At 34.5% G+C, this 27,982-nt stretch overlaps 1 protein-coding gene across 1 annotated transcript; it reads left to right on the top strand.

The window, feature by feature from the left end:
- col28a2a (collagen, type XXVIII, alpha 2a) lies at positions 1 to 27,576 on the top strand. Its single transcript, XM_059562518.1, has 36 exons — positions 1 to 155; positions 882 to 1,037; positions 2,533 to 3,107; positions 5,262 to 5,282; positions 5,618 to 5,677; positions 7,181 to 7,234; positions 7,454 to 7,498; positions 8,108 to 8,134; positions 8,221 to 8,265; positions 8,380 to 8,424; positions 9,295 to 9,348; positions 11,758 to 11,826; positions 12,831 to 12,899; positions 13,018 to 13,086; positions 14,591 to 14,659; positions 14,964 to 15,032; positions 15,895 to 15,963; positions 16,043 to 16,111; positions 16,216 to 16,287; positions 16,415 to 16,483; positions 16,628 to 16,699; positions 17,423 to 17,491; positions 17,670 to 17,738; positions 18,098 to 18,166; positions 18,308 to 18,376; positions 19,260 to 19,328; positions 19,523 to 19,591; positions 20,142 to 20,210; positions 20,424 to 20,504; positions 20,627 to 20,662; positions 21,112 to 21,148; positions 21,236 to 21,793; positions 23,935 to 24,185; positions 24,285 to 24,516; positions 25,441 to 25,632; positions 27,026 to 27,576. Exons 2-36 carry the CDS (start codon positions 893 to 895, stop codon positions 27,031 to 27,033), a joined length of 3,645 nt encoding a protein of 1,214 aa, XP_059418501.1. The 5' UTR covers positions 1 to 155; positions 882 to 892; the 3' UTR covers positions 27,034 to 27,576.
- Positions 27,577 to 27,982: the final 406 nt, after the last annotated feature.

Genomic DNA, 27,982 nt, shown 5'->3' with positions numbered 1-27,982 from the left:
TGCAGACAAAGCCTGAGGATGCCGTCTACTTCTGTTGACTCAGGCAGAAGTGCACTTCACTTCAGAGCCTCCTTCATTCGCTCACACATCACCTGAGGAAAGCTGAGCTGCACACCTGCACTGCTCGCTTGTGGCAAAAGACTTTGCTGGCAAAGGTGAGTCACTCACCTTTCAACATCTAATAAATATATGAGTGTTTCTTTTATTACTGTCTTAGAGCTTTGCATTTTTAGTCAGGTAATAAAGTCTGTATGGAAGGTAATGTACTACCATAATGTACAGTACATGCCAAGCAGGTTTGTATATAAAATAATATCAATGTGAATTATGGGTTTCATGTGCCCTTGGAAGTTGTTAATGGTTTATTGATTCATGTTTGAGAAGAAATGCATCAATTCCAAAAGAAGAAATTTCTTTATGTTTTGCATAAAGAAAATGTGAAAAAAATAAAAAATTGTATTGCATGTATATTATTTTCATGTCATTTAAGCATGCTTCTTCAACAAATGTTATCATTTGCATTATTATAAATGTTTTGTAGCATATTGAAGTAAAGGAAATCACTTTAAAATAATTAAAATAATCAGAGAAAGAAAATGCGCTGTACATAAAGAAAATCAGAAAAATATCTATGAATTGCATTTTTTTTATGACATTTAAAGCATTGCTTCCTCTGCTTTAATATTTGTAAATTTGCATTATTATAAATGGTTTTGTAATATATTAAAGTAAATATATCACACAATCAGTGGCCTTAAAATTAGCTTAATTCTCTTCATGCAAAATATTATTTTTTGTCTTTTGATTTTGGGGTAAATTGCATTCTGGAAATGTTCTTTTCATGTTTTTAATAATATACTAATATATTATTATTTTTGCAGGAGTGGCAGTCATGGCTCACACGTTGAGCTGGTCTCTGTTGTGTTTTGGTTTGCTGAATGTTTGGGCTCAAGATTTTTACGAGGAAAAAACCGGGCCAACAAGAGTTAAAACCAGGGGACAGACGGCAGCTATTTCACAAAGACATGAGGGTCAAGGTGAGGCGACTCATTTTTTAATATGTGACAGTCTGTATGCATGCAAGTAAATTCAGACTTTTTTTTATTCACTTTACTCCATTTTCATGTCCCATCCTACATATTTTCACATTGAATATCCTGTTTCACACATTATGGGGCTAAAATAGGTTTCAAATGTGTTTCATGTTGACTTTAAATGCTGGTTGTTCTTGACACCCAATGAGTGTCTTGCCATGTACTGTATGTGCTATAAACTCATAGGTCACCATCAGTATGTCTCATGCTGTCTAAGAAACATAAAGTTATGCCTTATGTTTAAGCCTAAAAACATGCAATGTCATGTTATGACATACTAGACATACTAGCAGCATATTTAAAGAGCGTCTAGAAGGAGGATGTGTCTGGAGTGATTTTGGAGCCCTGAAGCATTCAGCTCTCCTAACATGAACATGATTTATTTATGTCGGAGTAAGACCCGGTAGGTCATGTCTAGTCATCGGTGGCATGAAGACTGATGAGCTGCTGTGTTGAACGTAAGATCAGTTGACAGATTTCATTGCTTCTTGAATCCAAAAACAGTCATTAGGAGACTTAGATGATTAATATAACATTCACATTTTCTGAAACATTCTGGAATAATGTAACTTTTAAAAGAAATGTAGACAGACAAATAGCCAGATAGATGAGGGCTGAGCACTATTCAGAACTGAATTTGCTTTTTAAATTACAAAATTGAATTGAGGTTGTAAACACATTTACTTTACATTTACATTTAGTCATTTAGCAGATGCTTTTATCCAAAGCAACGTACAAATGAGGACAATGGAAGCAATCAAAAACAACAGAAAGAGCACTGTATATAATATATAAGTATATATAAGTGCTATAAGTCTCAGTTAGGTTAACACAGTACATGTAGCAAGGGCTTTTAAATATAATAATAAATAAAAAGAAAACAGATAGAATAGAAAAAGAATAGAGCAAGCTAGTGTTAGAGGTTCTTTCCCACAATGATCTAATATACTCAGTATAGTATAAAAGTATGATCTACTTTATCCAACTTAATCATATGTAATATATCTAATTTACTCAATAGTTTATAAAATATTATATATTTATATATGATTTTTGAATATATTATATATACATTTTTAAATGTATTTTTATAAATCCCAAAAACAATTTTTTTTTGTGGTTTTTGATAGCTATGCTAATTGATGACAATATTTAACTTGGTAAAGAGAAATATGTTGAATAATATTCTACATAACAGGGAATAAATTAATAATTACTCAGTATCACTCATGAATTCATTTGTTTTGTCACAAAATCTTTTATGGACTAATTAATTTCCTTTGTTGTTCGACTGTGTTGAATTTCTTTGAATTGCTACACAGTAAATTTCCAATCAAATGAAAGCGGAGTCAGTTCTTACATTTATAGACAACTGTTTAATAGTTCATTAACTTTTCTTTAACACTGTTTTCCCGTTTTCCTCTTGCTGTGGCTTCAGCCATCTTGGATGAGGACTGCAGTCTGGAGCTGGCCTTCCTGCTGGACAGCTCTGAGACGGCCAAGGACAACCACCAGCAGGAGAAACAGTTCACTATGGACATTATAGAAGGCCTCCAGAGCATCCGCTTGGATACAGATCGCAAACTCAGCTGGAGAGCGGCCCTGCTTCAGTACAGCAGCCACGTCATTATTGAGCAGACCCTGAAACAGTGGAGAGGCTCGGAGAACTTCAAGAGCAGCATCACACCGATGGCCTACATCGGCCATGGCACTTACACCACCTACGCCATCACCAACATGACCAAGATATTTGTGGAAGAATCGAGCCCAGAAAGCATCAAGATTGCCCTGCTCCTCACAGATGGGACTTTTCATCCCAGAAACCCTGATATCTTCTCTGCTATGGCTGATGCAAAGAACCAGGGCGTGAAGGTCTTCACGATTGGCATCACCCGTAGCGCCAATGACCCTGCCAACACAGCAAACCTGAGACTGCTGGCCAGTACACCGGCCACCAAATTCCTCTATAATCTACAGGACACGAACGTCATGGAAAAAGTCATAATTCAGATTGTAAGTACTATTATGTCTTCAATTACTCATTCTGTCCTCATACTGTATGTATAGGCAAGCCCACATAACATTATCCACACATTTCCAGAATGGCTCAAATTTTACTCATTCCAGCAACTTGAGTATTTGTGTTTTCATTATTTTGGTTTCAGCTACCAAAAAGGGTATATTCATCTTAATTTATTGCTTTTTAACATGTTTAAATGCATTTCACAGAATCCCACAGTTTTTTTCTTTACCTAAAATGAATGCAGTAAATGCAAAACGTCTCCAGATTCTGTCTGGGCTTGTTCAAGAGTAAAAGTTATACGCTGCTATGCTTCTCCAGCAGAAAGTAGTTCTTTTTACACGTATGGGTATCTATACAGACTTAAGTTCACAAACTTTAATTTCGATTCAGCGATTTCATTGCATATTTTAGTTTTATTGTCCATAGATAACAAAATCAATCAATATCAAACACACAGCCAATTAATAATATAAGCTTGAAAATGATTGTAACTTAATGTTGAAGGGTTCAGTGTGTCCATTTAGAAAGGATCCGTTACACTGATTCAAGCTAACTACTGAATCTTTTTAAAGGTTTCATTTAAAGGACCGACTCAGGTTTTTTTTTTTTTTTGTGCTGATCAATGGTTGCGTTGTATGTTTTTGATTAAATAAAAAGAACCATTTCAAAAGAGTCATCGTGCATCGGTCTACACTCAGTTGCGTTCATTCTAGTGCTCATTCTAGTCTCAGCCTCAGACGGACCGTTGGATAAACGTCTGATACATGTAGGACACCAAATTGGAAACACTTCAGAAGTGTCGAAGTCTTCATCGGATTGGTTAAATTCGACAGGATTTCCAGGAGACGTGTGACGCGTTCTTTAACGATCCGCCTGGAAAAAAAATGCTGTGGCGCCAAACCCCCTCACGAAAGAAGAAAGCCTTCGTGTTTACAACTGTGACGACGAGCGCTTATCAGGATCAACTAAATGCTGGATTTTTAAAAGTATCTCAGATATTCAAAGTTCGCCGCATAGAATCTTTAAAATACGTCTGAGATTTTTACACACCAGTCTGTTATTGTGGCGACATTTCCACGCCCCGAAACGTGACGCTAAACGAAACGAACTGTGATTGGTTGTTTAACATGTCGATCAAACGTCCTAATAGGCGGGCCTTAGCCAATGAAAGTCGCCAAAGACTCCAGACCTACAGCCGTCAGTCTGAAGGTCTGGCTACGAGAGACTACATTCATTCCAGTCAAAATTCCAGGTAAACTTAATGTAGGATGTGGCCAATTCAATTCAAACTCACACCCATGACTCCGTTCTTAAATTCAAAAAATGGACTGTCTGTTATATACTGTCTCTGTTAGTTTTATCTTCTTTTACATTATTATTATTATTATTATTCCATCACTGAATGTGATTGTAACTTGATGAAAGATCCAGTGAGTTCATTCATTTGATTCCTCAGACTGATTCAAACATCTGAATCTTTTTTAATGATTCATTTAAAGAAACGAGTCGACTCATCAGACTAACTATGGTTGCACTTTTTTCTTTTGATTTGCTAAGAACTGAAGAACTGATTCAAAGGAGTAACTCTCTTGGAGACTGATTGCACTAGTCGATGATGATGTTGCGCTGGACAATTTGACAAGATTTTTAACATAAAGAAGAAAAAAAATAATTATGTACTGTTAGTGTTTTGGGACCCCTGACACCTAACAATTATCCTTTCACACTTAATTTATTATAATTAGAGTAAACACGTCCGGTTGTGGCTTTTCTGACATGCATCTGGGTTTATATCTACCATAAATCTTTGCTGTCATTCCTGCTGTTATATGGATATGTATGTAAAGCAGGTTTCATTTTTCTTTTTCATTTGAGCAGAAACACTTTGACATAATTCCAAAGAAAAGCAAGACTGGGCATGTTAAATGATACTGTGTCCTTTACTCACATTTGTTGCTCGGGGAAATTTGTATAATGTATGCCCTGATATTAACTGTTCATGCTGTTTGCCCAAACCGCAAAAAAAAAATAAAAAAAAAAAAAAATGAAAGCCTTGCCATTGCCAAAGAGCAGCAATTATAATCTAATATACAAGCTATTGTTTGAACTAAATCTAATTTTCTTGTTGTTGCATCTCTACACAGGCTCAGCTGGCAAACGATGGGGTGAGTAAATAATATTTCAAGTCTTTTATGGTAATATGCATTAGTGCAGTGTTGAGGAATAGCTTACTATCCTCCCGAACTCTGTACTAGTTGTCGGATTCATTGTAGTGAACCATTTCTTTTGGATTAGCAGATGAAATGAACTGATTAGAAAAATGATTATGTATTTAGCAGAGAATAATGTATTTAGTCAAATGTACACACACACACACACACAAATACACAAAACTTGTTTTTATTTATGCCAGAAAGAATATTTTTTTCTCCATCTCAGCCTTATTGAAACACAAAACAAAAAACTACTTTTCCATTTACACACTTTTCTCTATATGTAGTGTCCTCTGTCTCCAAAGTGTGCTTGTGAGAAGGGCGAGCGAGGACTCAGTGGCCCGGCTGTAAGTATTTTTATTTTACACTTCCTTCAATCAAACACAGGCCATTTTTGTTGCTTGCTAAAAAGCTGATCTTACTGATTTTTTTACTGTGGAAAGCAGATTCTGTTCCTATGTTTGAGATGCGGGCAAGGGAACTAGGAAATATGTTACATCTGGAGGAATTGAGATTTATATTTAAAGATAAACTTTCCATTTTTATCAAGATCTGGAAACCAGTACAACTGTTCTTACATGCAGTCTGATAGCTGTTGTCGTCCATCAAGACAAAAGTTTATATATTAACACTCTATTGCTCATGTATAACATTCCTGATTGTAAAGTACTTGAAGTACCATATTTTCCGGACTATAAGTCGCACTTTTTTCCATAGTTTGGTTGGTCCTGCGACTTATAGTCAGGTGATGTTTTTTTCCTCGTCATGAGGTATTTTTATACTAACTTAGGTGCGACTTATAGTCCGAAAAATACGGTGACCTTTCTTGTTTTTTGTTCTGTTGTTTTTTTTTGTTTTTTTTTTGGGTGGGGGGAGGGGTGTTTTAATATAAAGCTTTACATTTCTTGGTTTCAAAGTAATGTATAGTATACAGCTAAGAGTGTTTGATGTTGCATTTTTCTTGTATAGTAGCTACTCGGTGACATTGTATATGTGTTGTTTCAAGAATTGAATAAAGAGATGAGAAGAAAAAAAAAACTTCCTTCAACATGGGACGGTGTTTCCACGCGAGCCCACAGGCACATTTTTCTCCTCTTTTTTTCTGTTCCTAAGAGGCACGGATTCCTTTGAAGAATGCCAACAGTGGGAAAAGACAGGCATGATTCTGACAGTTTGGATAACTGCTTTGCTTTGTAAAAGTCAGGATAATTATCGTCTTTGTCAGGACCCCTCAGCACTACCTCGGGGGAATACACAAAATGTCAGTGTTACACAAAATAAGATTCCTCAAAAGAAGTCTCCTTCATGTTGAGTCTGTTGAAACTGAAGACAATGTAATTGCATGTTTTCGCTGAAAACCTTGACTTTAAAACACTTACGGGTCCAAATTTAACATTATTCCACACCTGTCAATGATGGGTTAATAGCCTAAGTAATATTTGTAAATATTTTTTGATTATATATATTTTTAATTATATAAATTAAAGGGACAGTCCACCCAGATATGAATACAAAAGAAGATATTTTGAAGAATGTTCAAAGTTTCTGATCCTATTGACTTTCAAAAAAAATTTATTTATTTATTTATTTTATATATATATAATGAAAGTCAGGGGGACCTGAAACCATTTGCTAACCGACATTCTTTAAAATATCTTCTTTTGTGTTCCTCAGAAGAATGAAATGCATACATGTTTTCTATTTGGGGTGGATTATTGTTTTTTTTATTGCTCAGCTTTATCGGTCTAATAAACCCATCAGACACATGAGGTCAATCGTTTTTTCACTCACTGAGAAACATTTTTATTGGCATTGACACTGCTGCTCACTTTCTCCTATTTCCTCCGCAGGGAAAGAAGGGTCGTCCAGGTGAGGACGGAGCCCCTGGGGCTAAAGGTCAAAAGGTCAGCATTTTGTCTTTCTCTTTCTGTCTTTCTCTGTGGTGTGTGCTTGCTTCTGTGGATGCACACAGGAAACTCATGGCTAGTTATATTGTTGTGTATTTGTCTCTTCATATTTTGTATTTTAGATTTCTTTCTCAGATTGGACAGTACAGGAATCAAGACTGACAGACTGTATTCTATATCCCTTTTTGAAAAACACTTGTTTTGTGCTCTTGTTAGGGTGAAGCTGGTTTGAGTGGACTTCCTGGTCGTGAGGGAACAGAGGTGAGGCCACAAAATTCCAAATTGGGTAAAATGAAAAGTATATACAAAAAAAGGGACAAGAACAAATGTCAGGTGGTATAATCATCAAAACAATAGTAGCACAAGTAATTCTGTAAAAAAATATGTAATTGTTTATTTTACACACACACACACACACACACACACACACACTATATTATATCTACAGTGTGTGTGTGTGTGTGTGTGCGTGTGTGATGTTATTTCTTGTCATGTGACAAAATAGTTTCCTTTTTTTGATGACATCACACCGACCTTTATTTGGCAGACATATTTTCTATTATTTTAAAACAAAACGTCTTTACTGTAACATTAATAAAATATTATTTCAAAATACTTTTTTTGTTACAATTCTGTTACAATTTCCAGACAGTTATGCCACCTAAACATTACTGACTTTAAGCCTAAAAAAACCCATTAAAATTAACCTTAATTCACAAATGAAATTTGTTAAGTGTATATGAACTGCATTTTATGTATTTTTAAAATGATTGAATAGATCCAGAGAGTAGATTAGTGTCACATCATTGACCAACATGCAAGAATAAACGTAAAAAAAATATTAATAAAGTATTCCTGTTTTGTTCTTAGGGAAAACCAGGCTACACAGGAGAGAAGGTATTAAATCCCTGCCCCTATTCATAATATATTGATATTGATCCACACAATCATATGAGACTATGATCTTTTCTGACCGTCTGTAGGGTGAAAGAGGAGAATGTGGCACTCCAGGAAGCAAAGGAGACCGGGTGTGTAGACCTTCAGATGTTGCCGGATCTGCAAACTCCTCCATTATGTAATGAACACAGAAATACAATACTGCACATGTTTCAAATGTTTACTTATATTTTACCATCTGATAGGGTCCTGAAGGTCCAGTTGGTACTCAAGGGTCCAGAGGTTTACAGGTGGGTCTGATTATACATTTATTTCAATACAGTATGTATGTCCAAAATCGGTTACAGTTGTTTCTTTTAAAGCCATACCTGTTGCGTAAGAGTTGCAGCGAAAAGTGTTTTCGAAATTGTCAGTTATTTGTGAAAATTTCTCAAATTTACTGAGTGAAAATGGTTTAAAAGTAAATCCTGCACCAAATTCTTTTCATCATGTATTTGACTGAAATGCGAGTATGCTGTCCTTCACTTTTTAATATGCAAATGTGGTTTGATCCAATAACGGGACGTTTTGGAGCCATTTACACACCTGTATTTAGCATTGACCATCTAGATCACATGAATCAGATGCCTCTATGTATTTCAAATTAAAAACATACCATTAATTTATTTTAAACTAAACGCGAGAGCTTATTACTTTGGAAGCTTGTTTCCAAAACAGAATTAAACAATATAAAAGGGTTTTGCAATTTGAAGTTTTTTGGTCATTCTGAGTTTCTCACAATTCAAACTTTTTCTTGCAATTCTGAAAAAAATAAATAAAAATAAATACTGCAATATTTACAGTAAACTTAGAAATGTGAGACATAAACAGAATTTGGAGTTTATATGTTGCATTTCTAGCTTTATTTCTCAGAACTGTGAGATAAAAACTTAGAATTGTGAGATAAAACATTATTTTATCCTGTGGCAGAAATCTGCTTCAATATATTTCAAAGCAGTAAAAGTTAAAAAGCACATGTTGAATTTCCCACAACATATAATTAAACTAATATATTTTACTGTAAGCAGCATAATGCTATGGTGTCTACAGATTGCCAGTTAGACAGCCCTAAAAAGTCAAATGCTAGACACTGTAACATACCCTTCATGTTTCCCCTGCAGGGTTTACCAGGACCACAGGGGGACATCGGACCAGAAGGCCCACAGGGAAAGAAGGTCTGTGGCTTATAATCACAAACCATTATCCTGAAAATTTCAGCTCATCACATTTAACACGCACACCTGGTCTCCCATGACTCCAGAAGCCACTGCTTATTCGGCATGTTATTGTGCATGAGAAGACCCATGCACTGCAGGCTTGTTTGTTTGCTACATCCATTAGATAAATGGATGTTTAAGCCCAAAGTTAATGAAAAAAATTAATGCATTCCCATTTCTTTAGAAGGAATTATTATTCATATCCATTTTCGACTAAATGATGCACTCTGATCGTAATAGCAGGTGCAGAATAGAGACAAACTTTTAGATTTCAAAGTTGTCCGTTATTTGTGAAATTTAAATAACAAACAAATAATCCAAAGTTAATAAAATGTTTAATTTGTTTACATACAGAAAGCTATAGACCTTAATCTTAATAAAAAAAAATAATAGCTTTAATAAAAACAAAGCTGTGAGGGATAGACTTGTACAGTCCGTACAATGGCCTGTATCATATAACGGTCCAAGATCACAACTCATAACTTTCAAAACTTTTTTTTTTAAAGTTTTTATATACTGAATGATTTTTCAGAAAGAACTTACGTTAGCTGCAAAGTTGGTATGTTGTTAAACAACAGTACAATACATTAAACACAGAGTACTGGCATCCATAACATCTTTATTTTTATTCCTGTCAAAAATGAACCTGACAAAAGTCTATTGCATGGTTTTAGAAATTTTTAGAAACTTTCAGACCAAATCTTTTAAGCGTCTTTTTTCAAAAGAGACCAAGGTTATGTCTGCGATGCAAAGGGTTCACAAACTATAGTTTTAGTATATGCATGTCTTGTGCATGTGCTCAAAAAGGGGATAAAGATGAATGAATGTGTTTTGACATGTTTTGGATTTCTTTTAATGGAGGTCTGCTGTTTTCCAGTAGTTTCATCTCCCCTTGTTTCATTTAACTGCAGGAAGCCGTCAAGGTTTAGACAGCTCTGCAGATGTCCTTCTTCTTTCATGCATGGGTTCACAAATCAGTGTCACAGACAGTCATGAAGGACAAACAGATTTATCTCAAATAGATGATATTGCGATGATAAATGGTCATTATTATTTGGAATAATGTGCCCTTACTCCCTGAGGTTGAAAGTCAACGAATGAGATGCTAGAAAGTGCTTGTCAGGTCAGCAAAAGGACTATGGGTGGTCTGATATTATTGTCATGGTAGCTAATAACAGCAGAAATGTATAAGATGGAAAAATGCTGTGCAAAGTATAAATTCATGCACAGACATGTAGATGACATGAACCAAGAGAATTTCCAGTCAGTGGAAAGGAGGCACAGTAAGGGGATATTGTAAATGTCACAAGCAGTTTTGTGACTGCTCGCACTGACCTCCTTGTTTAGATTGGATTGTACTTTTTAAAACAGTTCAGCTCTATAAGCTCCTGGTTGAAAATTAAAGGAATAGTACATCCAAAAATGAAAATTAGCTGAAATGAACTCACCCTCAGGCCATCCGAGATGTAGATGAGTTTGTTTCTTCACAGAAACAGATTTGGAGAAATATAGCATTGTATCACTTGCTCACCAGTTTGTCTTCTGCAGTGAATGGGTGCCGTCAAAATGAGAGTCCAAACAGCTGATAAAAAACATTACAATAATCCACAAGTAATAGTAGTATTATCAGTGTTATTTACATCATATATCTCTCTGAAGAGGAAAATTCCTGGTTAAATTCATCCTTAGCTCTATTCTATGGCTTGTTATCAGTTTCCGCAGAAATAAATTCAACTCATTGATATTCATGTGCTTTCAGTGGAAGTGGATTTCTGTCAGCACCATTTTAAGTTATGTTTTTACAGTCTGAGGCACAAGTTGAAACTGTTTTCATTGATAATCAACAGCATGTCACAGATACTGTACATACAGCTTAAGTTTAATTGAACACAGAACATTCCTTTTAATGTTTCTCTGAGATGACAGCTTGAATTTAAAGGGATAGTTCACCCAAAAATGAGAATGTTTCTTTCTTCTCTTGAAAACAATAGAGGATATTTTGAAGAATGTTGGTAAACATTTACTGGTAGCTATTGACTTTCATTGTATTTTTTCCATACTATGGAAGTCAATGGCTACAACTGTTTGATTAGCATTCTTCAAATGAAAGAAACAGGTTTGGTTCAACGTGAGAGTGAATAAAATATGGCAATTTTTGGGTAAACTTTCCCTTTAAATAAATACATACCTGATTTGTCTAATTTTTCACCTGAAGGATGACATTCTTATAAGAAACCCAGAAATGTCTGTTTGAATCGATGTGAGATTTCAACACAATGAGAAATGCCTTCCATGAGAAATAATGAATGTGATGTTTAATGAATTAGATCTATCTAATCAGTTGTTTTTTTTTGTAATTAATCACAGGGTGAGCGCGGCCCTGCTGGCCCGCCTGGAATTCAGGGTGACAGTGGAATTGGACTTCCTGGACCAAAGGTCAGCTGTATTTACCTTTTTGACTGCGAATCCACTAAAATACTCCAAAATTGCAGCAAGCAATCAGACTTTAACGCTGGGGAAACATCTAAACTGATTTACTGGCTTTAGTTGAGTTTCAGTAATTATCAGCTAGGAGACCAGCTAAACCATCATAACAACAGCTTGACTGATTTAAGATGTTTTTTTCCTTTGACTTTCCATGGTCAATGAGCCACTTTAACTGAGACTACTATAACTGCTTTATCATATTTGATACACAAATATTAAATTAAAATATAAATTTTAAGACCTCTAAATGATCAACATGATCAAAACTTTGGTTAAAAACCCTTTGCACATCAACTACATGCCTTTAAGGAAGTACATGTTTTGTAAGTAAAAGGCATTTTAGTATAATTGTAAAAATCCAACATCAGGTTATGGTTCACGTGTTTTTTTGCCTTAACTTTTACACGGTATGCATTAGAATAGCTTTTAGATTGAATATAAAATAAAATTTTAGTAATATTTCAAGATTTCAACATCTACTGGACTGAAGTAACTAATGTTTATTTAATTATCCTTATGTCATTTAGAAAAATCATATTAAAAAGTATCAAATATGATCCATTGGGCTTTTGAGGATCATTGCATTGCATTGCATTTTATGTTTTGAAACTACAGAGCACTGATCATCAAACTAAGCCTCTGAATCATCTTACTAATGCATATTATTGGGAAATAAAGTAAAAACTGATATTTCTATGCATTTTATGTAAGTAGTCTGTTATACTGTTATAAAGATCTCATTTATATTTCAATGCATCAGAATTTCATTTTACTTTTTGGCCATATCAATATCAGCATCTGCACCAGAATGCATATTTTTGCTCAGTTTGCATTGGGCATTTTTTCGATGATATGGATGGTAAAAGTTTTGGATTCTCAGATATACTGTGATTTTCTATAGAGTATTTCTTACTTTTTCTCCTGAATTGTTCACGTCTTTGATCCGTCTGCAGGGTGACATGGGATTTCATGGGAGACCAGGTCCTTCGGGTCCACCTGGCATAGGCGAGCCAGGTCTGCCTGTAAGTACAGAAGCAGAAATTCAGAAATATTTAACTGTTTACTTATCAGTACACACTGAATTTACACCCATAGATTTAACTGTATGTCATTTTCCCTCACATTTCTTCATCAAATCAGGGGCCTCAAGGGCCACAGGGGGTTCAAGGGGAGAAAGGACCACAAGGAGAGGGTTTTCCAGGTCCAAAGGTATGTTTAGCCCAAAAATGTCATGTTCTCACTAAAGCCACTCTCTGCTCTTTAATCTACCTGGAGATTTGTAGCAGCCAAAGGCAATCTGAGAAGATCTAAGTAAACAAATGCATTAAAGACTTTTCATTCTTTATAATACCTCATTAGAGGCTCAAAGTTGCCTGGTAAATCCTCATTTTAAAACCCAAGACTATTAATTATTGTATGTTCCAGATAAATTATCTGAGCATTACCAGCCTGAGGATGCAAGACAGAATTTAATGGATCCGTTTTCTTTGAGCTCTATAAATACTCTTTGCAGTCCGTCTAATGTTAGCAGTCTAACTAAGTCTACATCAAAGCCAGAACTACATAAAAAATGTAATCGTAAATTAAAAATACAGCAAAGGAATGTGATTCATGTCAAAGAGAGCCTCAGTGCTTGAAAACCTTCATCCAGTAGCGAAAATAAATTATATCTCAATTCTTTTCAGATTTATGATGATGTTCAGTATTCATGATGATACGAATCATGTTTTTAATTCATCTGAAATGAATCACAGGAATGAACTGAATTTACCAGCTCTTACACCATTTTTGCTTCTGAAGTTAATTATTAAAACATTATTGTTTTGGTTTCATAAGTGCTCTATATCAAATGAATAGTGGACATGAGATAACTTCACTTCTCCTATCAATGTTTAGTTTCTCCAGTAAGTTTTTTTTTCTTGCTAACATTTACCAATTAAATGCATGTGACGATAAGAAATAATAAGCAGTTATCATTAACTGCAATGAAAACCATTCATAATAGTTTTCAGTAATTGCAATAAATTTGAAATAAAAAAAATATAAAGTAATTGAAAACTTTTAACTTAAAAAAACAAGCAAAAATTAGTAAGTATGTTTAAATAATAAATATACTAAAACTGAATAAATGTTTATTTTTTAAATATGTATCTAAATAGAAATATGAAAAAGTCTATAAAAACAAGTAACAAAGTTACTAAAGATTATGAATGAAAAGATTACTAAGATTATAAATGAAAACTGAAATATATAAAGTAAATTTAAAATATTAAGTTGAAGTACTAAAGTGATTACAACCAAATTAAATAAGGAAGAATATTAAAAATAAAAAATACTTTAAAATACTAAGAAAATATCACTGGAATTCATTGCAGGTAAAGATTTAATTTTAATTACTATTTAGAAATGAAGTGGTGCAAAACAACGGAATTTTTAAATAAAGCCAAGATCAACAAATCTCCGATTAGCTCTGATTTAATCCTTATTAAATGCAACCTAAACTATCAGACAAACCGAGCCACTTTGGATAAACAACAATTAAGGCTCACTGAGGAATTACACTGTATTATTACTAGTTGGGGAAACAGGTGTTTTCTAAATCTCATAAACAAAGAAACAATACATGCAGTGCAGTAAATGCATCTGAATGGCAGAGAAAGGGAGATTGGCATTTCAGCAACACTGGGCTGATGACCCCTCTTTTGTTTGGCAGGGGGACCGAGGCCTGGAGGGGCCGAAGGGACCAAGAGGACAACAGGGCACTGGAATCAAAGGCGACAAGGTGGGCTGTAAATATATCAGCCCATGAATGGAATTCACACAACCACACCATCTATCACAAAAGGCTTAATGAAGTATGTAAACTGGCCCAAAGTTCCCCTTTAAACACCAGAGACTGATTGCACGGTAATAAAGAGCGAGAAAGAGCAGATGGGAGGGCGGCACAGCTTAGATTACTGTAGGAAAAGATGAGTCCTGCTCACCTATAGTACTGAATAAAACCAAAACAGATTATTATTCCCATAAATTAAATCTCAGGATGTATTAATCTATCTGAAACGGACTCATCCTCTTTGTGTCTTCAGGGTGAGCTTGGGCCTCCAGGTTTACCAGGACCGATTGGACTCCCGGGGCTTGGCATTCAGGGAGAAAAGGTGATATGATGTGTTCTTAACTGTCCTTGATTTATTCACAGGGTCTAATGAATTGAAGAAATGCACATGAATGAACATGCATTTTTTTATTTATAAAATATTTGCTGTCATCATCAGCTAAACTGCACCTTGCCATAACAAATAGATAAATAGACACATGATCCTTCAGAAATCATTCTAATATGCTGCTCGAGATACATTTCTTTTTATTATCAGTTTTTAAACTGTGTTATACTACCATTCTAATGTTTGATTTAAGTAATATAAAAAATTAAATTAAATAAAACTCGTAAAAAAGTGACAGTAAAGACACTTATAATATTACAAAAGCCTTTTATTTTAAATAAATACTGTACTTTTGAACTTTATCAAAGAATTCTTAAAAACATTTATTACGGTGCCCACAAAAAAAAGTCAGCAGAAAATAGCACAAGATGATTTTGACATTGATAATAATAACAAGATCTGTTCTTAATATTCAATAATAAATCAATAATAACTAAGCAGCAAATCAGCATATCAGAATGATTTCTGAAGGATCACGTGATACATTGAAGACTGGAGTAATCATGCTGAAAATTCAGCTTTGATCACAGGAATAAATTACCTTTTCAAATATATTACAATAGAAAACAGTTATTTTAAACTGTAATCATATTTCACAATATTATTGTTTATACTGTTTTTATCTAATAAATGTAGCCTTTTTAAAGACCTTTTTCAAAAATATATAAAAAGACATTTATTATTCTAAACTTTTGACACACACACACACACACATAGGTGTAACATTTATGTATGAAATTTTCAATTTTTATATTTCCATTTCCATTTATATTTCTCACATATTTCTTAATATCAGGGTGTTGAGGGTCCGAGGGGGCCTCCAGGAGGAAGAGGACCTCCAGGAGAGGGTTTCCCTGGTTCCAAGGTTGGTAGTAAAGATTATAATTAATGGCAATCTGTAAAAGGAAAATAGTTCTTGACTCATCTATTTCCCATTTTTCTAGGGAGAACAAGGGTTTCCAGGAGAGATGGGCACCCCGGGAGAGAGAGGGCAGGGCGAACCTGGATCAAAGGTTTGTGTTCTTAAATCCAGGGTGGTGTAGGCTCAAAAAATAGATTTTTAGACCATAATGAATACTTTAGAAGATGGTACTAAGTACTGATATTATTTCTTCAGGGTGAACCTGGTGCATCTGGACTGGCTGGTGTACCTGGACTTCCAGGGGAGGACGGAGCTCCGGGACAAAAGGTAACTCAGCTTTCTGATGTCAGCTCTTCAAACGGGATTGAGACTGAGTGTTCTGCTGATTAGATATGTCTCTAAGCAAATAAGCAAGTTTACCGGATATTAAATGCATTGTGTTTCTCTTCATCAGGGTGAGCCTGGGGCAACAGGTTTGAGGGGACCAGAGGGGACTCCAGGAATTGGCACTCAAGGAGAGAAGGTACAATAATCTCCTCATTAATCATTTTAAATATTCAATATGTTCAGATTTTGGGTATCTTGTGATCTAGTGGATGTCAAAAAGGCTTTAGTATCATCATCTTCAGTATATGTTGACTGATATTCTGTGTTCTAATCTTAATAGGGAGATCAAGGCCAACGTGGCATTCGAGGGTTGCCAGGTCCTCTGGGCATAAGTGGCCCTTCGGGACCAAAGGTGAGAATATCTATAAAGAAATAGAGCGCAATCTTGCTTCTGGGAGTATTTTAATCTTTTCTCCATAGGCATTACAAAAAGTATTAAATAACGAGTTAAAAAACTAAGCCTGGAGCTAAAGCAACCAAGTCAGAAATTTTGGAAATCAGTAAAATACAAGAGTCAATGTGTATTCATCAAAAGTGACAGTAAAGAATCTATAATATTACAAAAGATTTGAAAAAAAAAAGATTGGAAATAAATGCTGTTCTTTTGAACTTCAAAGACTTCATCATGATTCATCAAAGGATCCAGGTCACAGTTTCCACAAAAATGGTTATTTTAAATTGTACTAGTATTTTACTGTAACTGTAATTTTGATCATATTTTGACCATTTTACTAAAATCCTACCAACACTTTTGAATGGTAGTGTATGTTTACAGCAAAATATTTAAATGCTTGCAAATACAAAAGAGTGTAGGGAGAAAAGGAATGAGGTTTCTATTTCCTGAACTGTTGGGCTCTATACAGTATATATATATATATATATATATATATATATATATATATATATATATATATATATATATATATATATAACTGCTTTATATGCATTTTTCTCTTTTTTTACTCCAAGTTTACAGAACTGCTCATTGTTTGAAATAATAAATGTCTGTGGTTTTGCACATAGTTTTAGATGTATTGCAGTTACATCATTGGAACATTACACTGTTGTTTTTTAGGGAGAGCCAGGTACGCCAGGAAGGCTGGGCATGCCAGGATTACCTGGACGAGCTCTAGCAGGACCAAAGGTAACAAAAGCCAAGCTACTATAACTGTGCCACTCCTACAGGTTGGCAGGCAGTCATTGTGTTAATGGCCCACTGCCAACACTATGAATCAGAATGTTTCTGTTTCAAGATTCATCATAGCCAACTTAGCAATAAAACCGAGAAGTAATGCTATGACCTCATCTCCTTGTGCCTTCAGGGTGATGTGGGTCCCGCTGGTCCTCCCGGACTGATTGGAGAGACTGGTCACGGTCTGCCTGGTCCAAAGGTAGGTGGGATTTTTTTAACCTGTAGAACATCTAAAACAACGAGTAAAAGAAATAAGAGGGTTTGTATGAGCAATGATGAAAAAAACTATGTTAAAAAATGTCATTTACTGCTGTGATGCAAAGCAGTATTTTCAGCACCATCACTCCAGTCTTCAGTGTCACGTGATTGTTTTTAAAATGATCCTGATTTAAAATGTAAAAATATTTCCCAATACTACTGCATTAACTGTATTTTTGATTTAAAAAAATGCAACCTTGGTGAACAAAGATTTATAAATAAAAAAAAAAAAAAAATCTTAATTATTCCAAACATTTGACCAGAGTATATGAAGTGATGTGCCTTTCTTGTCTCATTTAGGGTGATCGAGGTAACCCGGGACCGCCCGGACCATTTGGGCCTAAAGGTGAAGGATACCCTGGTCCAGTGGTAAGCAACTTTGTACATGCCTTTTTCCATATAACATCACTGCATGCCATACATCACTTAAAATTTAAAGCCATTTCAATTATAGTTCCTATAATCAGGTTTGTTGCTGGGTATTTGACCAGGTGTGTTTATTTTACACAGGGTCTGCCTGGTTTACCAGGACCACCGGGTGAGCCCGGACCTGAAGGCATTGGTGTTCCTGGACCAAAGGTGAAGTTATCACTTTTTGTATTTATGATGATGTATGAGGGTAAATTGTTGCTATCCGAAATGCATTCAGACACATCAACTTTAATAGATATGACTTGATTATTTAAACAAAAACAATAAAATGCACAGAATGGAAATAAATTGCTTAAAGGGTTAGTTCACCGAAAAATGAAAATTATGTCGTTAATGACTCACCCTCATGTCATTCTAAACCCGTGAGACCTCCGTTCATCTTCGGAACACAGTTTAAGATATTTTAGATTTAGTCCGAGAGCTTTCTGTCCCTCCATTGAAAACGTATGTACGGTATACTGTCCATGTCTAGAAATGTGATTGCTATTTTTAGACCAAAATGTATTTTCAATGCTTCAAAAAAATTCTAACTGACCCTCTGATGTCACATGGACTACTTTGATGATGTTTTTCTTACCTTTCTGGACATGGACAGTATACCGTACACAGCTTCAATGGAGGCACTGAGAGCTCTCGGACTAAATCTAAAATATCTTAAACTGTGTTCTGAAGATAAACGGAGGTTTTACGGATTTGTAACGACATGAGGGTGAGTCATTAATGACATAATTTTCATTTTTTGGTGAACTAACCCTTTAAGTTACTCATTGCTCTGTTAGTTTATTGTTCGTTCATTAAGATTTTTAAACCATCCTTTGAAATGCTGATTTCTTGTTTCACAGTTTACATAGTATTAGTAAAGTATTTAAATTCACTCAGAAGTGTGTTATTGCGATACAACAAAGCAGTGGCGATTATTTCAGAAATGCTCAATATATTCAAGTTCAATAAATTAAGTCATTTGACGAGAACATTAAAGTGTCATGCTTGGTAGGAATCATTTTAAATGGTGCTTTTGGTAAAATTTCAGGGAGACATTGGATTCAGGGGTTTGCCTGGTTTGCCAGGACCAACTGGTGAAGGACTGCAGGGACCACCGGTGAGATATTCATATTCATGTCATCTGACATAAACTCCTACAGTACAGTAATGAAACTGATGCTGAACGCCCCACGTGTCCAGAACAAGAGCTCTGAACAGCATGCATAGGGGGTCTGTCTGTGTTGCTGTGGGGATTGATGAAGACAAGTTGTCTTTTCAGCTCATGTTAATTCTGCTTTCTTACTGTTTCAGGGCAACATGGGAAGACCAGGACCTCCAGGACCACAAGGACACTCAGGGGAAGGTATTCAGGGACCCAAAGTAGGTTAACTATCTACTACCTGCTTTATAGGGCTGGGCGATTTAGCTAAAATTATATTTTTGACCAGTTTGGTGATATTCAGCCTTTCTTTCTTTCTTTTTATTTTATTATTTAATTTAATTTCACTATTTTATTGATTGATTTATGTATTTTTTGGAAGAATGTTGGTGACCAAACAGTTTTGGTTCCCACTGACTTCCACTGTATTATTTTGTCCATTTAATAGAAGTGTGTGGAACCTAAACTAAGACAAAGTCAGGTTTGGAAGGCCATTAAGGAGAATAAATAACGACTGGATATTCTTTATTTTATTATTATTATTTTTTTTTTTTTTTTTTTTTGGGGTGGACCAACAAAAGAAAACAAAATGTGATTTTGACAAAGAAAATATGACAAAAGACACTAAATATGGCAATGACAAATATGTCATTTTGCGTTAGCAGTATAATCATGAATACTCAAAATATTGCCCAGCTCTACACATAGTAGCATTGTGTCCAAGTCATGATAAGCTGGTCAGAAAATAAACTTGTTGGTTAAATCCATCAGGGTGATCATGGGGCCCCTGGAGTGACAGGGCCGAGGGGCCCATCTGGAGAGGGACTTCCAGGCTCCAAGGTGAGACTTTGGTTTAGATCACACTAACTGAAGAGGATGGGGTAGTTATAAATGGTTAAATATGGGTCAGAAAACATAATAAAAAAATGAATTACGACTATTTTTGATGAAAAAGAATCTCTTATGTATGTACTTCAGAAAAAAAATGAAATTATTAGTTAAAATGTGTGATATGAGGCCTTTGATTCATCTGTAGATCTCTCTGTCCTGTAGGGCGACCGTGGTTTGCAGGGCGAGAGGGGCTTCAAAGGAATGAAAGGTGATTTGGGTGACCCAGGGACTCCAGGACTAGCTGTAAGTTCATTTACTTTCTATAAACCATCTTCTGTGTCAGAGCAGACAATTTAAATGTTGTGAATACTAAATCAAATGGTAAATCAGCTTGTTTAATGATTGTTTTAATCCCTTCCTTTTAGGGAAGACCAGGAATCAAGGGCGAACAAGGGCTCACGGTAAGATCAAATACATTTGCATCTTTTCTACTGTATTTTTAGTGAATAATTTTTTTTATTCCTTATAGGACAACTATGGAACAATACGCTTTTAAAATATTGGCAAATTCAGTCAGTGTTTAATTATTTTTTGTGCGAGAAGACATAATCAGGCTGATTAAGGAGTTCAATTTAGGACAACTCTACAACTGTATACATCATACAACCATATGCATGGTAAACATGAACAAGATAAGTCATTTTTTATGAGAGAAGACAATCAAGCCGATTAAGGAGTTAATTTTAGGAAAGCTATGCAATCATATGCATTTTAAATATTTGTAAATACCATAATTGTTTAATTTATTTTTCAGAGAGAAGACAGAATCAAGCTGATTAACATATTAATTTTAGGAAAACTATGCACTGTAAAATATGAGCAAATTCAGTATTTTTTTTTTTTGTTTCAGAGAGAAGACATAATCAAGCTGATTAAGGAGATTTGTGGTGAGTTTTAATCTTTAAATATGACGAAACAAACGATTTGATCATGAAATAACATGCATGTCATGATATGACTTCACATATTTCTAGGATGTGGTATTAAGTGCAAGGAAAGGCCCATGGAGCTGGTGTTTGTGATTGACAGCTCTGAAAGCGTGGGCCCGGAAAACTTTGAGATCATCAAGGACTTCGTCACAGCTTTAGTGGACCGTGTCACAGTGGGCCGTAATGCCACGAGAATCGGACTGGTTCTATACAGCTTGGACGTCCAACTAGAGTTTAACCTGGCCAGGTATATGACCAAGCAGGATGTCAAGAAGGCGATCAGGAACATGCCTTACATGGGAGAGGGCACCTACACTGGCACCGCCATCCGCAAAGCCACACAAGAGGCCTTTTACAGTGCCAGGAACGGGGTCAGAAAAGTAGCCATCGTCATTACAGATGGACAGACGGATAAAAGAGAACTTGTTAAGCTGGATATGGCAGTACGTGAAGCTCAAGTGGCGAATATTGAGATGTATGCGCTGGGAATCGTGAACACCTCTGACCCAACGCAGGCCGAGTTCCTGAGGGAGCTCAACCTCATCGCTTCTGACCCTGACACTGAACATATGTTCCTCATTGATGACTACAACACGCTGCCAGGTGAGCATGGAGGAAAATTAAAGCATATACACACCGTTTTTGTTGTTTTTTATTTATTTATTTATTTTGGCATATAGGCCTTGGCAATATTGAATACTGTCAATAGGTTCAAAATAAAATAAAATAAAATATTTTATAGAAATTTATTAAATGTGTTAAATATAAAATATATATTCATAATTATAGACATGTAAAATATATAAAAATATTGAATATTGCCACTTTTAAATATTACTTTAATATAAAATAAATAATAACATTTATTTGCTATAATATAATATAATAAATATATAATATAATATTTTTTTACAAACATAAATATTGATGATATTGAATTTTACCAATAGGCTGAAAATATAATATAATATAATATGTTATATAAGATGTATAAATATAATATGTTTTTATAACAGCCATAGTCTCCAGTTATTATTAAAATGTTTAATGCAAGATGTAATGTACAGCAAAAGTCATTTAAAAAGGGTATCTAGTTAAAATAATCAACACTTTTCTGTATGTATATATTTAATTATGTTTATGTGCAAACACCAATATAACAATACATAGTAATATATGCATACATTTAAAAAATGTAATAAATTAAAAATGCCACCCAGAGAAATTGTTATATTGGGGTCAGAGGTGTAGTGGTAAAAAAATAGGTGGGTAAACTATAAATTCTGGGTGACCACATTGTGGTCACGGTAAGGTGGGCCACTGCCTACTGGTGTATGTGTATCCTGATGACATCGTTATAGGCTATCATTTGATATTACTACCAAGGGTATCACTGGTTGTTCCCTCATATAGGTCACACAATCACTATTCGATTCATACATTAATCCAAGTTCTTGTTAAAGAGACTCAAGAAGGAATAATAAGGTTGAAATATATAAAGTTTACTTAATGACAAAACAGAGAGAACAATTTTTTTTTAAGAGGAATAGAGAGGGAGGCTTATATCCAGGGGTCCAATGCAATGCACTTGTACGTAATGATATGGGATTATTTTTATAGTCGATTAATCTGATGAATATTTCCTCAATTAATCGGTTAGTTGTTTGGTCTATAATACGTCAGAAAAATGTGGATCACTGTTTCCCCAAAAGCCCAGGAATGGTCCTCAAATGTCTCGTTTTGTCCACAACTCAAAGATATTCAGTTGACTGTCACAGAGGAGAGAAGACACTAGAACATATTCACATTTTACAAGCTGGAATCAAATTTTTTTTTTTACTTTTGTCTTTCATATATTTTATCAATGACACAGACTGCAATGACACAGACAGCTTTCTTTTGGTCACGTGGTTCACGTGAGATGATTGACAGCTTTACATACTGATATCGCACTGATGTCATAGCTGACGCGAATCAATAAGAGGAGAGTAATCGCTAGCTCTGTTATCTGTTTTAGCTCTTCAGATCGCATAAATCTGTGTAAAATGAATAGAAATGTTATTCTGTATGACGAAATATTTTACAAACATGGCATAAAATTATTATCTCTTCAAATGTGCGCACCATTGGACTATAGCCCTAGCGGATCGTGGATATTGTATGTATACGAACACAAATAAACCGGAGATGAGATGAATGGCTGCTGTATGAGTGATGATTTCTGTTCTGAATCGACAGGAGAGGTCCGAGTCTTTTATTCTTCCTGTCAGTCCCATAGAGACGGGAACAGAAAAGATTAGTTCATTTTGCTGAACGAGACTCAAAGAGCCGAGTCAGTAAAATGAACCGAACTTCCCACTACTACTGGCAACACCGCAAGCAATTGGTCAACACTGACAGTTGCACTGACAGTCCGAATTTTGGGAGATGCGTAAACGGCGTTTACGTGCGTTTAGCCTCCACTACATCCCTGATTTGGGTTGTTCTGAATCGGTTCACTAAAACAGACAATTGGAACAGATTTCCTAAAATTAATAAATTTGAGCAATTTTAACTGTATTTTTTTTTTCGAATTTACTTAAATCAGAGAAGCTATTTAAACATCTATAAACTTGTTTTAATTGAATGATGTGCTCCTTTGCCTATATTTTTTACAGTATATTCTTAATGTTGCTTAATTTTGCATCAACAGCAAAACCCTAACTGCAAACTAATTGCATCTTTCCCTGTGTCTCCTTCTGCAGCTCTGGAGTCTAAACTAGTTAGCCAGTTCTGTGAGGATGAGAACGGGGCACTTTTCTTCAACCGGATTACAAACGGCTTGAATGGAAACAATGGGTACGGCTACAGTAATGGCCAAGAGGATGTTTCCTCATACAGGAATAATGTTTGGGATGCTTATGGGAGAAGATTTCAGGAGATTTCACAGGACAGATCGCAGAGTCACACGAGAGGCAGAGGACACGGCATACTTCTTCCCATCAACCCTGGCCCTCTCAAAGCACAGGTCTACTACCACAACTTACTAACTGTCTACTTCTTTTGCACACTATACTGATGCAGACTGATTTGAACCAGACCACTGTCTGATTCTGATGTTGCTCTTGTGCAGGTGGAGAATGACTATGAAGGGGAGGATCTAGACATAAAGACACAAACTCAAGGTGGCACTGTTACAGTTGTCAGTAAGACAGTCCAACCTGTACAGCCAGGAACCTCTTCATCATCATCTTCATCTTCATCATCAGTATCATTATCTTCATCAGTGTCAACACATTCTACTTCAGTGAATGTGAATGCAAAGCCTCGTCCTGTAGTGATAAAAGGTACTTAATATTGTAATAAAATATAAATATTGACTTCAATAGGCTGAAAATATATATTACAAATTATTAATTAATGTTCTATATTATAAAATATATAATAAATATACAATATAATATAATAAGAATAATAAAATATATGAGATGAAACAAATAATTTTATAATTTAAATTAGTAAGTAATAAAATAGTTTTTAATGTAAGTTTTATGCTGACAGAACAGAATATTACCAATAGGCTGAAACGTTTAATAAAAAGTATTATATAAAATAATACAATTATAGTAAATGTAATATGTTTTTTTATTACAGCCGTTGTTACCAAGTATTTTGAAAAAAAGTTAAATACAAGGATTAAAATACAGGAAAGGCTATAAAAATTATTATTATAATATAATATAATATAATATTGACACTGAATACTGACAATAAGCTGAAAGTGAATTAAAAATAATATTTCTGCAATATAAAATAATACTAAAACTGTTTTATATAAAATATATATATATATATATATATATTAAAATTTATATAATTAATATACAATACTATAATATTCTATAACATATATGTTTATACAAAATTTGTTATAAAACTAATTTTGACAATATTGAAAAATATTTAAAAAAAATAATATATATATATATATATTTTTTTTATATAAAAGCTGTTATAAAAAATAAATATCGACAATACAAACAATCATGAGCTATATATATATATATATATATATATATATTACAATATAAAATAATAAGTAATAACATTTTTCAAATATATTACTTTATACAAAGTTCATATAAAACACAGACAATATTGAAAAATATTTCAAATTATATTTTTATAATATAAGTTTTTTTAATGAAAGTAGATTTTAATTTCTGAAAGTTTTTAATGGTATTACTTTCCCTTCTTCTGTGCTGCATCAGAATCAGCTCCACTGGATCCTCGATGTTTGCTCGGTCTGAGTCAGGGTTCCTGCAGAGACTACGTCATTCACTGGTACTACGACAGACAGGCAAACGCTTGTGCGCAGTTCTGGTACGGAGGCTGTCAGGGCAATGATAACCGCTTCCAGACGGAAGAAGAATGCAAGAAGACGTGTGTCCTCACCAGCACAGGTATTATTCACTCCTACACACATGAAGGAAGCAGTGTTAACAGCAGCATTAGCATTTATTACAGTTATTACAATTATTTTTTGTTAGACCAGGGATCAGCAACCTTTTCGGCATGACGTGCCATTTTTTTTATTTTTATGGTTAACCACTGTGCCAACACATTTGCTCCCCCCCCCCCCCCCCACACACACACCCCGATATAATTCTGTATTTAAACGGTACATACACAATTTTTTATTATACGATAAAAAAAATCTTTTTTTAACGTTTAATCAACGTTAATGCAATGCTTTAATTGATGAACGTGCACACACAGACACACACACACACACAACACACACCACTCGCACACAGAGATCTGAGATCGTGCTGTGCAAAAAGTAGCATTCAGAAGCTCATAAACCTATGAGTGTTGTCACGCTACTTTTATTAATCGATACTGAATCGCTACATTATATTTCTCAACAACAAAGGGGCAAAATCGCTTCATTGTCTGCAGAGAGAGACAATTTACCCCCCCCCCCCCCACACACACTTTCTTTCTCTCAAAATGGCCATATTTCAGAAAATTTTTCATCACTGGATATAGCTTTAGGTCATTTAACATTTCTATGGTAAAACGTATTATTAAAAGTTGACTAATGTTAATTGATTTGCAGCTTCATCTTACCTCACTCTCTTTAACGTTAAACTGACGCTTCGCGCTCTGCTTCTGTGAACAGTAAACCCCGCCTACTTTGATCTGATTGGCCATCTCAGTCATTTTGACATTGACGAGTGCTGTTAGACCGAGGCTTTGATCTGAAGCACCTAGTATGTGCAGTGTTTGCACGTGCATCCATGCAAGTTAATTCTCACACTTTAATAGTATTTGTAGCTCCTAACAGGCTGTGTGACTATGAGAAGTTATTACATCAAACTGTACGTCATTATACAGTTTTCCTTATCGCTTGCGTGCCAGCGATTATCCCTCTGCGTGCCACTGTTGGCACGGGTGCCGTAGGTTGCCAACCCCTGTGTTAGACTAACACTTTTTATTTTAATAAAATAAAATCTGAATTTATTTTATTCGTTTTAGTTAGTTAGTTTAGTTAGTTTATTAGTTTAATAAAAATATTTTTATATTTTAAAATAAATCTAAAATAATAAATAAATATGAGATGAAACTAATTAAAACAATAAAAATTGATATGTGTATATATATATATATATATATATATATATATATATATATATATATATATATATATATATATAAAAGAAATGTAAAGCTGAACTATGTATCTATATAGATAGTTTTTCTTGAGAACAATATTTCACACATACTGAACTTTCCTTTAAAATGTGACAGGATTTGCATCTTATTTTGACTTTTTCTGCTTTGTTTTCATAGCAGGCTAAACGGGATGAAGATCTACATCACTGAATAGTGATAAATTAACGTATTATGTTGATGATGCTGTACATGTGCCACAACGGTCACTTCTTTCTATGACATCATAAACTGTTTCCTTACATTATGCTCAGGATCTGGAGAGGATGTTTATGCGGACCCAAATAAGTCAAAAGATTTAACAAGCAAGTTCCTCCTAAGCTGAAACACAGGTGTTATGTTATTATGAAGCTTCAAAGGCCATTTATTCATATGCACAACACATGTTTAATATTTCACAGTATCATTTTGAGAATCTGTGCACTGCTCTGTATGTGACAGTTGTGACATGAAGAAATATTACCAACAACCTTCACAGGGAATTGATTGTACATATGTTTTGTTTTATTTAAAATTTCTATACTCGAGTAAAGCCACAGACATATTTACTACTGTAACAGGTTGCAGAAGTGCTATAAATGATGTTTTAGGAATTTTATTGGTAATATTAGCATTTTGTATAAGGAATAAAACAAGTCACTAAGTCATAATCATGTAAACTCAATTATGATTTTCGAAAAGGAAAATATTTTGATATATATATATATATATTTGTGTGCCTTTATAATTTTATTCAGATAAAATAGTTTTGCATTCCTGAATTTTGTTTTGAAAAACAAGGATTCAAAATGTATTCATGAACCAGCCCTGTCTTAAAAGTTGTCTGAAACAAGCCAATATTGAATTGTAGACTGTTATGATATTTTTTTAATGTGTTCTTTTCTGGAATTTTGTGAATAAAATGTTTGGTTTATAACTATGTCTAATTTGTTAATAATAATTTAACCCTTTTACTACAACCCGAATTCCGGAAAAGTTGGGACGTTTTTTAAATCTTAATAAAATGAAAATTAAAAGACTTTCAAATCACATGAGCCAATATTTTATTCACAATAGAACATAGATAACATAGCAAAT

The sequence above is a fragment of the Carassius carassius genome, chromosome 11, assembly GCF_963082965.1.
Source record: "Carassius carassius chromosome 11, fCarCar2.1, whole genome shotgun sequence".
Lineage (NCBI taxonomy): Eukaryota > Metazoa > Chordata > Actinopteri > Cypriniformes > Cyprinidae > Carassius > Carassius carassius.
Note: the sequence above shows the minus strand (reverse complement) of the source record. Positions and strands in the feature narration are given on the sequence as shown.